Raw genomic sequence first — 18,704 nt, forward strand, 5'->3', positions numbered from 1 at the left:
CTGGCTGGGAGGCAGCTTTGGTGGTAGTGGAGGTCTTTTGTTTCTTGGGAGGAGGTGCAACGTATGTGGGTTTGGCAGCTTTCTTGGATTTGGGTCGGGTTGGTGTTGATTTGGTGGCTGGTGGGGTAGTTTTGGTGGGGGTAGGAGCATTTATAGTGGCTAGGGAAGGCAGGAGTAATGGGGCAGTGGGAAGTTGTGGGGATTTTGGTGGGGCAGTGGTGGGTTTGGATTTCTTTTTGGTTGGTTGTGGGATAGAGGTTGGCTTAGATTTTGGTTTGTCTGGTGGTGAGACAGTGGATGGTGGGGTAGATTTGGGGATAGTGGTTGGCGGTGGGGTAGAGGTTGGTTTGGGTTTCTTTCTCTGGGCTCGTGTTTTAATGGTCATTTTGGGAAAAAAGGGAGCAGCTAAATCACAAGGCAACAAGACAGCAAAATGAGCACCCAATCAACACGTATTCTGCTTATCAACAGATCACCCCCCAATTTCCAAATCAACAGAACAACAAAATACCACAACAACATAAGAGCCCTGAACTATATTGCCAATAAAATCTCCAATGGCTGCCCCCAAACTTCAAATATTCACTGACTAAGAGCCCAATAGTATTCACAAGATTGTAAGAGGACAAGGAAATTAATACCCCAATTTTTTTTTTGAGTGGCTTGACGGAGAGAAATGGTGGAGACTCGGCTAACTGGCACTTGGGACTGGTGAAGATGCACAGGGGCTCGGATGGATGTGGTGGGGGCTTCGACTTGGAGAAGCCTAGGCACCGAGGGGGTGTAGCCAAAATAGCTCGGGTATGGGTCTAGGTGCCCAGAGAACTCGTGCCTCTGCGTGGCTCATGAATGGAGCAAGTATGTCTGGGCTCGGACGCGCCTGGTATGCCGAGATGGTGCGAGGGGCTGGTGGGTTTTAGGTCACACCTGGCCAAATGCGCGCCTGGGGGTGGTTTTGGTGACTTCAGTCAATTGGATGGAAAGGAGGTGGCGCGCACATAGAGCCGCACTTGAGTGGAAACCACACCTGGTGCTTCGATGGTGCTGGGCGCTCAGAACCGTGTGCTTGGGTCTGGGCTGGTGTGCTTGGGTCCCCACAAGGCAATGGGTCTGGATAGAGACAATGGGTGGGTGGTGGTGGTGGCGGTGGCTCTCGGATCTGGGCAGGGAGATGATGAGGGTGGCGATGGAGGAGGGTTTCTGTGAGATTGTATGCGATGAAGGTTGTTGAAAGTGAATAGGGTATCTGGGTTTATATTAACTTATATATATTTTATTTATATAGTATAGATGTTAATGATATTAGACATATATCTATGATATTGTGTATATTTTATAATACATATATATTTGTATATACATATAAATTTCTGTATACACATATATATTATTAGATATAATAATTTTTTTATATATAAATATATATATATAGTATATATAGATATGTGTTTCTCTGAATGAACCCACGACCCAAAATTGAGCCTGCCCAAATTGCCACCACTTTGCATAAGTCTTGCTTCAGCAACCCAAATTTGACGTAACTCCTTTTTTTTCGGAAATATTTGCGCGCATTTTGCTTATGCAAAACTTTCGTAAAACCATCAGACCCCCAAAGTTACTACCAAAACATCATTTGCTTGCTTTCTTGGCACCTGAAACATCAAAATACACATAAAACCACTCCAAAAGCATCACAATAAAATGGAATTAAATTACAAAAAATAAAAATAGTTCAAAACACTTATATATATATTTATACATATATTTTTGTCTTTTCTTTCCCTTCTTTTTCTCCTCTTTTTTTTTACACTTTTATTTTGCACCTTCTTCTTTTTGGGTTGCCTAAATTTAGTGTCTGAATCACTAGACAACCCAAAACAACAACGGTTTTAAGGATCCTCCAAAGTGATGGAGGTCTTCTCGCGGTCGACCTCACCTCCCCAATAATGTTTCAGCCGCTGCCTATTCACTTTAAATTCCCTTCCGGATTGATCTTCCCGAACTTCAACTGCTCCAAAGGGGTAACCTTTCACCACGGTGAATGGGCCAGACCAGCAGGACTTCAACTTGCCAGGAAACAACTTCAGGCGTGAGTCGAAGAGTAATACTTTTTGCCCCTTCTCAAAGACTCGAGCTTGAATTTTATAATCATGCCACCTCTTAGTGTTCTCCTTGTACAACTTAGCATTTTCATAGGAGAACAACCTCATCTCTTCCAGCTTATTTAACTGTAACTTTTGAGCTTCTCCAGCAGCTTGGAGATCCATATTCAACTTCTTAGTGGCCCAATATGCCTTATGCTCCAACTCAACGGGCAAATGGCAAGCTTTCCCCAAAACCAAACGATACGGTGACATTCCCAAAGGGGTTTTGAAAGCCGTTCGATAGGCCCAAAGAGCATCATCCAATTGCTGAGACCAATCCTTTCTACTAGGATTCACCACTTTCTCTAGGATTCCCTTGATCTCCCTATTGGATATTTCTGCTTGAACATTTGTTTGGGGGTGGTAGGCGGTGGCAATCTTGTGCTTCACACTATATTTGGCTAACAAAGCTGCCAAAATCTTGTTCACAAAGTGGGTTCCTTCATCACTTATAAGCGCCCTTGGAGTGCCAAAACGGGTGAACACATGCTTATGTAAGAACTTCATGACCACCTTTGAATCATTAGTAGGACTTGCCACTGCTTCAACCCACTTAGAGACGTAGTCAACTGCCACCAAGATATACAAATTTTCAAATGATGGTGGAAATGGCTCCATGAAGTCGATTCCCCAAACATCGAACAATTCCACTTCAAGGATGCTATTCAAAGGCATTTCACTCCGTGCTGAAATATTTCCAACACGCTGGTAGTGGTCACATCTCTTAGCAAATTCATGAGCATCCTTGAAGATAGAAGGCCAAAAGTACCCTGATTGAAAAGCCTTAGCGGCTGTCCTTTGCCCACCAAAATGTCCACTATAAGGAGTTGAATGACAATGCTCTAGTATGCTAGAAACTTCATCCTCAGGCACACAATGCCTCATGATTCGATTTGAACATTGCTTGTACAAATAGGGCACATCCCAATAATAGAATCTCACATCATGAAAGAATTTCTTGAGTTGCTGCCTATTCAAATCAGGTGGCTGCAAACCACTCACCAAATAGTTGACAAAATCAGCGTACCATGGTGTAGTGACTTGGTTCACAACCAACAACTGTTCATCGGGGAATGTCTCTTTAATAGGCCCTTCATTTTTCTTTTCACTTCCAGCTTCAAGTCTAGATAAATGGTCAGCCACTTGGTTCTCCGTTCCTTTTCTATCCCGAATTTCCAAGTCAAATTCTTGAAGAAGCAACACCCATCGAATAAGTCTTAGCTTAGCATCCTTCTTAGCAATTAGATACTTGATCGCTGAATGATCAGTGTAAACCACCACTTTAGTCCCCACAAGATAAGCTCTAAACTTGTCAAAAGCAAACACCACCGCCAAAAGCTCTTTCTCGGTGGTGGTATAGTTCAATTGAGCATTGGCTAATGTCTTGCTTGCATAATAAATGGAATGTAAGACCTTCTCTTTTCACTGCCCAAGTACGACACCCACAACAAAGCCACTAGCATCGCACATCAATTCAAAGGGAAGAGACCAATTCAGAGCTACAATGATGGGTGTTGTAACGACCCAAAATCACTAATAAGGCTTAAGGGCCTTGATTAGTGTGTCGGGAGAGCATAATGAATGCTATTGATTTAAATGTGTAATTATGTGATTAATAGTGTTTATATGATAATTGATGATAATATGAAATATATATGTGAAATGTGAGAACCACATTATTATGTGGATAAATCTGCAGCCGGCGACTTGGGGGCGATTCTAGGGCTAGATAGCGGGAAAAGTCACAACGGGGCATTATGATTGACTGTGGACAAGTCAAGGGTATTTTAGGTATCGGATAGTGATTTGGGCTATCGGGTTATGAAAATAAATAATTGGAGATATATTTGAGGTTAGGATGTCTAGGCGGGATTATTGGGGGATTTTACTGTTTTGCCCTCGGGGACGTTTCCAGCACCCCGAGCTTTGGGATTAGTCTAATAACCTAAAGATATACTTGGAAAGACTTAGAAAATACTAGACATAGAAATTAAACCGACCTTTCTCTCCTTCTCTCTCCTCTCTTTCTTAAGGAAGAAGAACAACTCTGAAATTGCAAGAGAAACCAGCAGAATTTCTGGGAATTGAAGGGGATAAGCCAGAGGATTAACTCAAAAACCAATCAAGGACTGAATTAGAGCCAAGGTAAGCATTGATTTTCGTTCTATGGTTGGGAACTTTAAGAAAAATGGCTGAGTTTTTAATAGTTGTGATTTTGATATTCAAGGTGGAGTTTGAGGCTTGAAACTTTGAAGATAGGTCAGGGGATTCTTGGAGGAACGATTCTACAGCTGAGGTAAATTTCAATTCAAAGTTTGATGGTTGAATTTTAGTATTTCCATGGCTGGTCTTGAGTTTTTAGGTTTGAAATCTCAGAGATTGGAATTGGGATCTTGGTGAGTGTTAGGCTGGATTTTTGGTGGAATTGTGTTGTTTAAATCATTCTAATGATGTTGTTATTAATTGATTTTGAGTTGGGAGCTTTGGGATGGCCTAAAGTGAGGTTTAGAGGTTGAAAATGGTGGGTTTTTCTGGGTTCAAAGGGTCGGGCCGCGGCATAGTTCTTGGTGAGCCGCGGCCCTTGGAAGCTGAGATGTGTTGAGGAAGGGGGGCGGGCCGCGGCATGGTCCATGTAGGGCCGCGGCCCTTACCTGTTTTTGTGCCTTAGGAGGGCTCTGTTTGGGGCCATGTCGTGGCATGGATGGCCTATGCCGGGGCCCTTAAGGGATTTTGGGATTTTAGGCTTGGGAATTTAACCTAGGGTGCTCGGGATTGAATCTTTTACTATATTTGGTGAAGTTCAATGTTCCGGGGACTAGAACTTGGTTTAGAAACTCATTTAAGATTTTTAATGGTATCCTTCATCATGGTTGTGACTAGGTGCTAAGCTAGGGCTCGGGGATTGGATCGCGGTCAAGGAGTATCGCCCGTAACTAGTTCATCTAGAAGCCAAAGGTAAGAAAACTACACCCGGTTGAATATTTGAACGGGACTAAGGGCTCCCTGATATATATGATTGAAAGAATGGTATTATGCCATGTAAATTGTAAACCAACGACCTAAGTGTGCCACAGTTAACTTGTGCAATTGGCACAACTCGGACACTGGTATCCGAGGACAGCTTATTATGCACTGAGCTCGATTTAAGCGGGCCGGAGTCAGTGGGTTAAACAGAGGGTGTGACCTAAGGTGTCGGCCCTAGTATTTGTGTTAGTTGATTATTATATTTGGCTATGGATGTGATTAATGAGATTGTTGAATAATCTAAGTATGGATGAGGTTATTTGTACCTTGAAGTATGCTTATATGCTATGGATTGAATATTTGAACATGCTTATTAGAATATTTGTTTGATGATATTGTATATGCTGTGTATGTTGTTTTTCTTTCTGGGCCTTGGCTCACGGGTGCTGCGTGGTGCAGGTAAAGGCAAGGGCAAGATTGATCAACTCTGATTGGAGAGCTCTGCAGGGTGAATGTACATGTCAGGCCGCTCAGCCGCCACGGTTGAGGAGATTACAGGGACGAGAGGACCAAAACCTTGTATTTTTCCTTAGTATGGCTAATGTTTACTCTTAACTGTTAAATTTTGTAAACAAACTTTTAAACATTGTACTTTTGGGGATCCCTTTTGTAAATTGTTTATAATTTATAAAATGTTTCTTTGAGGCCAAAATGTCTTTTAGCCTTAGAACACTTTAGCTAATGACACGCTTTGAATAAACGACTTGATTAGCAAGTCTCACACCTTTATAAACACACAGTGTAGCGGTCTTGGCTATCCAGGGTGTTACAGGTGTGGTGATAAGAGCTTTCTTCAAAGTCACAAATGCTTCTTGACACTCTTTGGTGAACTCAAATGCTCGATTTTGCTCAAGTAAGGAACAAAGGGGCTTAGAAATCTTTGAAAAATCTTTTATAAACCTTCTATAGAAGTCCGCGTGTCCCAAAAAGCTTATAATCCCCTTGACTGTAGTAGGTGGTGGTAATTTTTCAATGACTTCCAGCTTTGCTCTATCCACTTCTATTCCCTTGTTAGAAATTCTATGGCCCAACACAATGCCTTCTTGCACCATGAAATGGCATTTTTCCCAATTGAGTACCAAATTCGTTTCTTCACATCTCGCCAAAACTTGCTCCAAGTTAGCCAAACAAGTATCAAAGGATTCCCAAACACTGAAAAATCATCCATGAAGACTTCAAGAGACTTCTCTACCATATCTGAAAATATCGCCATCATACAATGTTGGAAAGTGGCGAGGGCATTGCACAACCCAAACGACATCCTTCTAAAGGCAAAGGTGTCATAAGGACAAGTAAAGGTAGTCTTCTCTTGGTTTTCTAGCACGATGGAAATCTGATTATAGCCTGAATACCCGTCAACGAAACAATAAATCTCCTTTCCTGCCAACCGGTCAAGCATTTGATCAATGAATGGCAGCGGGAAGTGGTCTTTCCGAGTAGCCTTATTCAACTTCTGATAGTCCATACAAACACGCCACCCCATCACTTGTCTTGTGGGAATCAACTCATTATTTTCATTAGCCACCACCGCGACTCCACCTTTCTTAGGAACACATTGAATCGGGCTGACCCAAGAACTAAACAATTCCATAATCAAGCCATTTAATTATCTATTTTCTAACAACTTCCTTCATGATAGGATTAAGCCTTCGCTGCTGCTCAACAAAATTATTACAACAATCCTCCAACAGAATTTTATGCATACAAAATGAGGGGCTTATACCATTGATATCCACCATGGTCCAACCAATGGCCCTTGTATATTTCTTCAAAACAGGCAGCAACAATTGCTCTTTTTCAGCTCCTAACATGGCTGAAATAATCACAGGCAAAGTCTCATTATCTCTCAAATAAGCATATTTCAAGTGACTAGGCAAGGGCTTCAACTCTAATTTTGGTGGCTCTCGAATAGAAGGCCTAGGAGGCTTAAAATTCCCTTCCGACAAGTTCAATGACTCAAAAGGCCTCCTAAATTTAGCAAAGGGCTGCTTTGACTCCACTCATGTAACTTGGCTATCTTCCTCTTCACTTAAGTCTTCAAGCTCTTTAAGTGACCTCACCCCCACTCCATCTTTAAAAGCTTCCTTGTGGAATTTTTCAATGACAATAGACTCAATTACAATTAGCTTAGAACATTCCTCAATCTCATCCGGAAACATCATAGCATTAAACACATTGAAAGTCACTTGTTGGTCACTCACCCTCATAGTAAACTCCCCTTTTTTTACATCAATCAAGGTCCTCTCGGTAGCTAGAAATGGCCTACCCAAGATAATAGGAACATCTCTACCCGCTTCATAATCAAGAATGATGAGATAAGTCAGAATAATGAATTTATCAACTTGCACGAGTACATCTTCAATTTTTCCTTCCGGGTGTGCCATAGAACGATCCGCTAATTGCAAAGTGACTGTGGTTGGTCTTGCTTCTCCAATCCTCAACTTCTTGAAAATTGACATGGGCATCAAATTGATGCTAGCCCCCAAGTCACAAAGTGCTCTACCAACGTCTTTACCACCAATAGAACAAGGAATTGTGAAGCTGCCCGAATCTTTCAATTTAGGAGGAATTTTATTCTTCAATATAGCACTACAACCTTCAGTCAACGCCACCATTTCAAATTCACCAAGCCTCTCTTCTTAGTTAAAATATCCTTAAAAAACTTCACATAGTTGGGTATTTTCTCCAAAGCTTCCACCAACGGTATATTGGTGTGAAGTTGTTTCAAAGCATCTAAAAATCTCTGGAATCATCTTGTTGTTGCTTTTGAAAGCGCTGAGGAAATGGTGGAGGTGGCTTGCTCATAGGCTTCTCTGTAGCATTTTGCTGAGGAATTGCTGCAGCAATTGCTTCAGGATCAGCATTTACAAATTTTGAATTCATAGCTTTGTCTCCTTTGTCCATACTACTTTGGATTGAAGTGGGCTTGCTGTTTCTCTTACAATTTTTCGTAGTCAATTCTAGATTTTTACCACTCCTCAAGGTAACCTCCTTGCAATGCTCCTTACCATCTTTCCTTGGGTCTTTGGTATCACTAGGCAAAGTGCCTTGTGGTCTATTCCTTAGCTCATTAGCTAGCTGCCCCAATTGAATCTCTAGGTTCCCCAAGGATGCCGCTTGGCTCTGAATCACAACATCATTCTTGGCCATATATTCTTTCATTAAACTTTCCAAAGAGCTTGATTGAGACACTTGAGAAGGAGGTGCTTGAGCCCTTGGTTATTGTTGAGAAAACCCTGGTGGATATGTAGGCTTGTTTTGCATTGGTGCTCCGCTTGAACTAGCTCCTTGACCCCCCCATGAGAAGTTTGGATGTTGCCTCCACCCCGGATTATAAGAGTTAGAATATGGGTTATTTCGGTTGGCATTTTGATTCCCCACATAACAAACTGAAGTGGGATTCGAAGGACAAATATCAAATGTGTGCCCATCTCTATAATAAAAACAAGATACATTGGCAACTTGTCCCATAGCAGCTGGTTGTACCATTCTCCCCAAACTCATGTTCTTGAGAAGGTTATTCATTGAAGAAACTTGAGCGGTCAAAGTTGTCAATGCATCCGCTTCAAGTATACCAGTCACTTTTCAACTTGTTAAGGCTCTAGCATTTGACCATTGATAATTGTTGCTAGCTATCCTCTCTAAAATCTCACAGGCTTCATTGTAGGACTTAGAGAGAATAGCCCCATTAGCTGAAGCATCTAACACCATACGAGTGAAAGAATTGAGCCCATAGTAGAAAGTTTCCATTTGTATACAATGCGGAATCCCATGGTGTGGGAATTTCCTCAATCACTCCTTGAATCTCTCCCAAGCTTCACAAAATGATTCATCTTCCAGCTGCTAAAATGACATAATTTCATTGCGAAACTTGGCATTTTTGGTGGGAGGAAAGTACTTCATCAAGAATTTCTCAGCCAACTCATTCCATGTAGTCACCGAGTCATTAGGAAGGGTGTTTAACCAAGCTCTAGCTCTATCCCTCAAAGAGAAAGGGAACAATTTCAACCTTAGGGCCTCGTCACTTACTCATTGTAGCTTGAAGGAATCACTCACCTCCAAAAGTGAACGAAGATGAAGATGAGGATCCTCAGTAGGCAGCCCACTAAATTGACCCACTGTTTGCAACATTTGGAACATAACGGGCTTTAACTCAAATTAGGGAGCTTGAATTTCAGGCCTAACAATGCCCGGATTGAGCTCATTGAACATGGGGGTAGCATACTCCCTTATGGCTCTCTCTCTCTCTATCATCAGCCATAGCAATTGCGTTAGTGACATTATTAGCACCCTCAACTCCTTCAACCTCTTCAGCCATATTAAGATTGTTTTGAGCCCATTGTTCCCTTAGTCTTCTTCTAACTGTTCTTTCAATCTCAGGGTCAATAGGAGCTAGTTTAATGTCTTCTTGCTCGTTCATATAGTAAATCACCTAAGAAAACACAAGAGCAAGCAAACAAAGTCAGCTCAACAAAGAAAAATAAATAGATTTCAAGTAATTGATATTACAAAAATTTCTAATTCCAATCCTCGGCAACGGTGCCAAAATCTTGTTGTGATAAATTTATATTTGATTTAAATACGCAAGTGCACATAGTCACACAAGTAATACAATGATAAGTAAATTGTCTCCACAGGGATTGCAAAATAGAAAAATAAGCAAAACAATTACTAAACAACTTATAAGTACTAAAAATCAAATGGGTTATTTTTAGGCTAAACAAAGTATTTAAAAGATTTGGGTTAAATGGGTTAACTGCATTTACTTGAAGGGGACTCAGATTTGGGATTACAATTTGCACCATGATTCAAGTTGGTATTGGAAAAATCTGATCAAGATCAACAAAGCTCTCTCTTTTTCTTTGCTGGATTTTGTTTTAGCAAATGGGAAATTGGTTTTGTCTAGGCTTTATCACCTGTTTCTAACTAGCAGCCCTAAGCCTATCATGAAAGCAGTTTGGTGTTCTATTTCAGTGCCAAATCACAAGTTCATTCTATGGCAAGCTGTTCATCAAAAGTTGGCCACAAGGGATATGTTACTTTACTGTCATATTCCTCTTCCTTCTTTGATGTGCCCGATTTGTGACCAAGTGCCTGAAAGTCACTCTCATTTATTCTTTGAGTGTGTCTTTTCAAGGAGAGTAGTGCAGTCTATCTTTGAGTGGTTGCAAGGTCTCTGTTGGCCCTCTAAATTCTCTGACTGGTGCAATTGGCTGGAGGCAGACATGAAAAGTTTCAAGGACCGGATCACTCTAGCTGTTCTTGCAGCTTCAGTTTATTACATTTGGTATACTCGGAATAGATGCCATTTTGACAGTAGTTGTCTTATGATTCCTTCTGTAATCAGCTTGATTAAATCATCTGTTTCAGCTAGAATTCTTGGCTTTAAGCTTAGATCTAAGTCTGTGGCTTCTAGAGCTAATCAAATGATTCAGTTTATTTCTAGTCTGTATTGAGTTGGAGCTTTTTTAACTCTGGTTTGTTATCTGTACTGGTTGTGTGTTGATCAATAAATTTCTTTTTCTTGATAAAAAAAAAAGTATTTAAAAGATGGAAATACTGAAATTAAAAACTGAACTGAACAAGAAAACTGAGAGAAATATATGGATTGCAAAATGGACTTGAATTATTGAATTCTCATATATTAATCATCCTTAACAAATTGCAGACAGATTGCGGCAACAATATTCTAGCAAAACTCTCAGGTTAACAAGAATTCATTTAAACACTCATAAAACTTTCCCAAATTTTATGACATTAATTCTTTTACCTAATTAAACATAATCCTATGTGAAATCAGATTTAAGAATGCAATTCAAAGTTTAATTCTCAAAAGTTACACAAGGCAAATAACACATCCCTATGTTACTTACTAACATAACCTAACCTAGATTATGACTTGTGTCATCCAAGTTCTTCCCATTACATTTAATCATTCTAGCATTAAACATAATTAAATATCTTGCCATTGCTGGCCAAACAACAACAAGAAATTAATATAAGTACACTTTAATGAACAAGAGAGATTTTACTAAAATAAAGTGCAAGAAATTGCTAGATTATAACATAGGGTTCATCAACAATTCAAACCACCTAAAAATTAGTTCATGACTGAGTTAATAAACATTAATCCACAATCAAAACAGCCCATAATATTCAGATTTAGAAATCAACTCAAAAAATATAAAAATATAGTGTAGGAATAGAAGAAGGAACAAATCCAATTGATGCTTGAGCTTCTCCTTTTTCGTACTCCTTCCTTCAAGCTAATTTATGGGTTTCTCTCTTTTTCTTTGCTGGTTTTTTCTTTCCAAAAATGGTTGTCTGCCTCCTATTTCGGCTGATGCTTCATTAAGTGTATTCTAGGTTTCCTCCTTTAGCCCCCAAAAGTACAATATTGTCCTTCCTACTAAAAAAAACGTGAGTCTCCTCTTCTCTTTTGTCCTTTTCTCCCAAACGTTGACTGATGCTTTCTGTCCTTGCCACGTGTTCTATGTGCCCAAAAGCTGCCTAATCAAAATGCTTCAGCAAAGATTGTTTTGCTGCAGCAAAACTTGATAATTCAGCCATAAAAAATTCAACTTAAATAGTTTCACATGCTAGCTCATTCCTTGTGCAAATATTTATCCATGAAACTACTACCTTTAACCCATTAGCTATTAAAAACTACAAAAATAATTAAACTTAAGTAAAATCATAAAAACACCAAAGTTAGCTACAAAAGCTAAAAATAAATTATCATCACCCACGATTTTTCCACAACTATAAGTTCAAAAGCACATGAAATAACTCTTTATTCAAGAGTTATCAAGGGTGCGGCCTAAGTGCGTCGACCCTGAGTATTGTATAATGATTGTGATAAAATGTTGACTATGAATGTGTTTACTGTTACTAATCTGATGCTTGTGGCTTATTGAATGCCTTGATAATAGACTGGTGATTCTTTGTTTATCGTCACTGATTTTGTGCCTGTTATGGCCTGCTTAATATCTGGTTAATATCACTTGAATCATTTGATTGTTTGGATTGTTTATGCTATGCTATATAGTTATCTTGATGGGCCTCATCTCACAAATGCTACGTGGTGCAGGTAAGGCAAGGGTTTGATGGGTCAACCATGAGTTGGAGAACTCTGGGGGCGAGGTGTACATTGTCAGCTGCTCGTCTGCCATGGCCGAGGGATTGTATAGGGACAGAAACCTAATGTGTTTTTTCCATTAGAGTGGCCTTGATTGTATATAACTTTTGGAATTTTGTAAATTTGTTCTTTAAACCCTGTTTTTGAGATCCCATGTACTAAACATTTATTTTAATGAAAATTGTCCGTTTATGACCAAAATCTTTTAACCCTAACTTGTTTATGACTTTAGGATCACATTTTCATTTAAATGACTTGATTAGCAAGTCTTGCACGATTTTAAACACACGGTGTAACGGTCTTGGTTTTCCTGGGCGTTACACTCTAAATAACTAAAATGTACATGGTCATAAAAAAAATTGCGTCGAAAATTGTTCACGGACCAAAAACACCAAAGAGGTGTATCAATGCCCCTCTTTTTGATGCTCTTACCATGGAAATACTCTCTCTCTCTCTATATATATATATTTATAAACTCACTAATATATATATATTGACTACTCCTGAGTCGCGGCCCGCCTTTTTTTTCTGCCAATTCCTTCCTCCTCTGGAAACTTAGGCGCCACGACTCTATAGAACAAGTCACGACCCTCCTATATTTAATCTCCTTCACTAAATTTCCTCTGTCTTCATCCAAGTCGCGACTTGCAAGGGCAAGTCACGACTCCTTGTTCCAAATTTCTAGATTTCGCTCTTTTCTTCACTTCTTTTTGCACCAGATTCATCCAAATATTCCCAACTCTCCCGAATTAATGCAAAATGGCCAAAAGCTCCCAAAATACCCATTTTCATCATTAACTCCACTTTTTTCCTCTCCATTCGCAAATTTATTACAAAAACCTGAAAACAAAACAAACATAAGCATAATACTGTTCAAAACTCACAATTTGACTCGAAACTAAGACTAAAACACACTCTAAAACTACCCTAAACTAGATTTATCAGGCTCATCCTCACAGGAAGTACAAGATGGTGGAATTACCTTGGCCTTTTTCCTATATTTTGACAAAGGGGTAGACTCGGCAGGAGAGGAATGAGAGTTGGTACCTTTAGCCCTAGGTGAATTGTTAGATGTTGCGACCTGAAACCGCCCTTTAGATTTTTTCTTAGGAGCCAGAACATCGGGTGACTGTGATGAGTCTAAATGGGTTTCAGATGGAGCTTTCTCTTTTTTGGACCCAGCTGGCTTAAGAGAAGCTGAGACATCTTTGGATGGGGCTTTGTAAGAGGTGAGTGGAGCCGCCGTGAAAGGGCCTTTGGGTTTGTCAGAGCGAGTGGAGCTGCCGTGAGAGAGGTTTTGGGGACCGTGAGTTCAGGAATAACCACCGCGTTGCTTGTGATGCCGCTTGGAGAAAAGCCACCGGAGCAAGATTTAGCGAAAACGACCTTCCAGGCCTTTCTTTTGGTCACGTCGCTGGGTGAGGTGGAGAGGCTAGGCGAAGTGGCCTTCAGAAGTGCACCAGACCCTCGGGTCTTCGTGATCTCCTACAAGAAGGGTTAGAAAAAAAAATACAAAGACAACGAAGTATAGTGGACAAATGGGAGAATGGGAAAGAAATCCATTTTGACCGTGTATTTAAGAACAAAATGGGCAGCTAGGGATTTGAAATAAATTCATTTTTGAGACCATTTTTTTAATATATTAATGAATTAATATCCCAAAAGATTTTTTTGCTCAGTCAACTCTATAAGAATACAAAAAAGATTACTGTCAATGCATTTTTTTTTAAAGTGATAGGAAATAGGCCAAAAATAGAAACTTTTGGAGTCAAATAATATAATAAGTGACAAAATCAAAAGCAACAAATATATCACATTTCCATTACTTGATAGCCACGGTCAAGCATTTTTCCCTCTTTTTTCTTATATTATATATGTACAAAAATTTGAAAAAATACAAATATATATGGTTAAAATCCACCTAGTCCACGAGTCACTCTTATTCTTGTTTAGGAACTCTTGAAGATTATGTTTATGACAATTTCAGCATAGTTTTGGGAAACAAGATGTCGGTCTCTTTTTACTGTCAATTCCCCTTCTATTTATAGGAAATCGTGATGGACAATATTGGGTAATTTTACAATAAATGGTAACATACAAAATTGGGTGACGTCCCAAATAAATGGATGTGTAAATACCCTAATTAAGCTTATTGTTGTTTACATTGATCAATAAATGTATATAACAATTATACGTACTTATTGCGCATATTGGGCATCCGAGTCTGTTGGGATTCTTCCATATGTGCATCCTTGAACCACCTTGAGCTAGATGCCACTCTCGAATTGGATATGATTGGAGCAGGACGACTTGACTTAGATAATACTCAGGCTTGATGAGGGCGATCTGGACATTGGACACCTCGATCTTTGTCATTGATATTTCAAACGATTTGGAGGATCCTGGGTTGTCCAAAACTTAGTGACACAACCTCAAGTTGTTTGGTCTGGAGTTAACGAGACATCTCTAAAGCCTTGTAACCTTTATTTATTACGAGCCAACTGTACCCTGAACAAGATAATTGAGCTCGTATTTTAGGGTACAACATTTGCCTCCCAAGTCCCTACTCGTGTATGATGTCACTTCTGGCATGCACAGTAGGGCCTTTTCTGCTTCTGTTGTGAGAAAACGTGCCCACCCACTCACTCGAGTATGGAACACATGTCTACTTGTTATAGGCGTATGTTCGAGTTTCAAGTACTGTGATAGTTGTCTTGTCAACCTTTTGCTGTCGTTTGGTTTATTTAATTCTGACTCTCAGATCTCGACTTGCTTTAATCATGTGGTCCAGATTTGTCCCCAAATTTGATGTATAAATAAGAGAACAAAACCTGGCATTCACCACTTTTTCATTTGAATTTCCCTTTCTTCTTTCTCTCCAAAAATTATCAGAAACCCTTGTTTTTTCCTCTCAGAAATCCCTTCAACGGTTACCTCCCAGATTTTCTGCAATCTTCGTCATTCTTCGTCCTCTTGCAACCTCGATCAAGAACCAATCCGTAAGTACACATTTACTGTGGTTTAAATTTCTTTTTACTCATTTTTTTAACAAGTTTATGAAATTTTCCAGTGTGTTTTTGCCTTACTTTAGTTCTGCACGAGTTTAGTTTGGGTTATATTAGGCCAAAACAAATAGGACTAGAAACAATTAAGTTAAATGCATAAAATAGGTATTTTTTCTGGGTTTTTCTGGATTTTTTCTAGGTTTAGAGGTTGAATGTACGGGTTTTTAGCCTGGAAGGTGAAGGGTTTTGGCTAAAATCCATGTAGCTTAGGAGATATGGTACTAGGGTGGTTTTGCATTAAACTGCTTTTCGAAACCACCATGTCTGACACACAAATCCCAAAGTTACAATTCCCTATCGAGATTATGGTGCGTGAATTAGGGGCACACATGATGCCATGCATCAGGGTATTAAGCCTAAACTTAGCCCGTAGATACTTTAGGTCGAGTAGTGAAGCCTTAGAATCTTAAGTCGCCATTTCTTCCATTATTATGACTAGGTTGCATCCCTAAGTCGCCTCTAATAAGTCATTTTGTAACCAAGCAAACAAAACGAAATCCTCATGGTCCAACAAAAGAAAAAGACCGTTGCAAGCTCTTATTCTCAGAGCAAGGATAAGCAGGCTGCCCCCGAGACCCCCATCCCACTTTGGTCCTGTGGTGGAGAAGCAGGTAGGACCTGAGAGTTTCTTTGAGGTCGAGAGGATCGTGTCTCGTATTAATTCTTAGTCCAAGGTGAATAAAATAATGTTGAGTCACGAGATCGAGATGAGTCCTAAATTCTACGCTCGACCTCCATTTGAGGATGAGCGGAGATGTACCCCGTTGGAGGACGACTTCAGGGCTTGGAGTGATGAGCACATAAAGGCAGGTGCCTTCCTTCCACTGGATCAATACTTTGTAGACTTCTTGAACTAAATGAAGCTCACTCAATTTTAGCTCCCACCAAATTCTTATTGCCTCCTCATGGAGTTAAAGTATTTGTTCCTCAAGAATGAGTGGGAGGTCCCCACCCCAGAGGATATTTTATATTTCTTCTATTTGAAGGCCAATACAGACATTAAAACCCATGGTGATGGTTTTTATTACCTCACCCGATTTTCGAAATCCACCAGCATCATCAACCTTCCCAACCATCCGATTGACTTCAAAGACCAGTTCTTCATGTCAAATGGATTTTGGAACTGTGAGCACCGTTACTTCAATCGACCTCGTAAGTATCTTAATTTTTAAACTCTTCATCTGAATTCTTTACTTTTGCTAAGTTTTACTTATTTTGATAGAGTCTTTATCTCGTGTAGCTATTTACAAGAGGACAGAACGGCCTGAGACCCTTGGGGGTCAATACAATACTTTGGCCAGCACTCTTGCCGAGGAGAAAAAGTTCAAGCTGGTGGTGAATGACACCACCATGGTGTCTTGCAAGCTAATCAGGGAAGATTAAACCCTGTCCATCAAGCCTCGATGTCCTCCCAATAGGCCGTCTCCAATCGTTGAGAAGGTCGAGGAAGATGAGTTGGTCGTGTCATTGGTGCATAAGAGAAAGATTGCCAAAGGCGGGTAGAATAATGACCAAGGTCGTGCCAAATCGGGGGCAGCAACCAGTGCCTCCAGCCAAGGTAATAAAGATAGGGGAATAAACTGAGTTGTTTCCAGCTTTATACTAACATGATTCAATACGAGGCAAGTCGTGAGCAGAAATCCCGACGACTCGGACCTGGATGTAACCTTGCATTAGTGCGTCGACCAATTGGTTGTTCGCCATAACTTAGCCTACCCTAAGTACACCGTGGTAGTATATAACACCTTACACTTCAGGTCTAGAATTTTTGAACAATATTGTACAAACCTCCAATCATGGCATTTCTTATGTCATGGTTCCTTTACCCAGGTATTAGGCAGGCCGAATAAGAGCCTAGTCCTAATGAAGAACCCAGACCTAGTGAGTCCCACAAAGTAGTAATGTTAGAGTCTCCCCCTCCCCCAATAATGCAAGAGTTAGTGGTTGTATCCAGCCTGATACATAATCTGAAACTGATCGTAGTAGTTTCCCCCTCTAGTTCGGAGGGTAGGATTCTTGTTCTGTTACTTTTTGTTGTTTGCATAGTTAGAATTATAAGTCTTTATTCTAACTTTTCTGTTCGTTCTTGCAAAAGAATATAAGAGCCTTCAGGACATCTTCAGCACCGACCCTACCATCAAGAGGTCGAGCATTTTGAAGAAGGTTGCATCCGGAATTGGAGCTACTACTAGATCTCCAGCCAAAACCAAGGGAATAAAATCCAACCATAAGCAGCCCCAGTCTCAGTGGTTATGACCAAAGAGGCTTCTCTCTCAGCTCCTCGTGATCCTGTGGACATCCCATAGGTCGTCCAAGCCCCAGCCCCAACTATCATGATCCCATGTCCTCACATCGAGGTGGGGAAACATCCAGAACCTCTGCACGGTTCGCTTCAGGAGATTGTGAATCGCCTGACGGGGCATGCAAACTAGGTCAGCACTAGAGAGCTGCAGACCATAGAAGGGAACCCCTTGGTGATCATCCTTGACTCCACGCAGGGGATGCCTTTAACTATAAGTCTTATTCTTATCCTCCTTCTTTAGTCCCAAGATTTTGCAAACTACCCCTTACAAATTGTTGGTTGCAGTCCTGTATGGCTCAGATCCGAGGCAATCCTGGGATCTGTGCTGAGGTGGAAAAGGCCATGGCAGCTTTGGATACCTCTCAGAATAACGAAAAAATTGCTAAGGCCCAAGCTTTGGAGCTGATCCAGGGTCGCAACCAGCTACTAAAGGAGATCGAGGACCTTAAACTGAAGGCCAATGAACCTAGGGCTCAGCTTGTCTCGTACACCAAATCGTTTCACTCCTCTCAAGGGAGAAACTTTAAGAAATACATGGTCACCGACTTGAAACTCTACGCTCATGCGTCTCAAGTCTGAGTAACTCTTTTGGCGACTTTGGGAGGCAAGCATTCAAGCTCTAATCTTTTCAATCGCCTCATTGGTCCTCTGAACAACCTCAAGACCTAGATATCTCCTCTCACCCATCTCATCCCAATGGATAGGTGATCTGCACTTCCTCCCATATAACATCTCAAACAGAGCCACTCCGATAGTCGCTTGATAATTGTTATTGTATGAAAACTCAATTAAACGGAGATACTTACTCCAAGATCCCCCAAAATCCAGCACACAGGTTCGTAACATATCCTCCACTATCTGAATCATCCTCTTAGACTGTCCATCCATCTAAGGATGATAAGCGGTACTAAACCGCAACTGTGTACCCATAGCCTTCTACAGGCTCTCCCAAAACTTGGAGGTGAAGGTGGGGTCCTGTCGGATACTATCGACCTCAGAGTCCCATGTAGTCGCATGATTTCTTTCACATA

The 18,704-nt window shown here is 40.5% G+C and overlaps 2 protein-coding genes and 1 non-coding gene across 3 annotated transcripts; 2 read left to right on the forward strand and 1 right to left on the reverse strand.

Annotated features, from left to right (window-relative positions):
• Positions 1-7,168: 7,168 nt before the first annotated feature.
• Positions 7,169-7,783, reverse strand: LOC133833899 (uncharacterized). Its single transcript, XM_062263502.1, has one exon. The coding sequence runs from the start codon at positions 7,781-7,783 to the stop codon at positions 7,169-7,171; it is 615 nt and encodes a 204-aa protein (XP_062119486.1).
• A 1,151-nt stretch (positions 7,784-8,934) lies between these two features.
• On the forward strand, positions 8,935-9,041 carry LOC133813088 (small nucleolar RNA R71). Its single transcript, XR_009884132.1, has one exon. It is a non-coding gene; the product is annotated as a small nucleolar RNA R71 (small nucleolar RNA).
• A 1,073-nt stretch (positions 9,042-10,114) lies between these two features.
• LOC133833913 (uncharacterized) lies at positions 10,115-10,624 on the forward strand. Its single transcript, XM_062263506.1, has one exon. The coding sequence runs from the start codon at positions 10,115-10,117 to the stop codon at positions 10,622-10,624; it is 510 nt and encodes a 169-aa protein (XP_062119490.1).
• Positions 10,625-18,704: the final 8,080 nt, after the last annotated feature.

Source organism: Humulus lupulus, chromosome 1 (genome assembly GCF_963169125.1).
Source record: "Humulus lupulus chromosome 1, drHumLupu1.1, whole genome shotgun sequence".
NCBI lineage: Eukaryota > Viridiplantae > Streptophyta > Magnoliopsida > Rosales > Cannabaceae > Humulus > Humulus lupulus.

Bases quoted from the DNA above. Each gene is read 5' to 3' on its own strand.
- LOC133833899 (XM_062263502.1), bottom strand. From the start codon at position 7,783: ATGGTGGCGTTGACTGAAGGTTGTAGTGCTATATTGAAGAATAAAATT.
- LOC133833913 (XM_062263506.1), top strand. From the start codon at position 10,115: ATGAAAGCAGTTTGGTGTTCTATTTCAGTGCCAAATCACAAGTTCATT.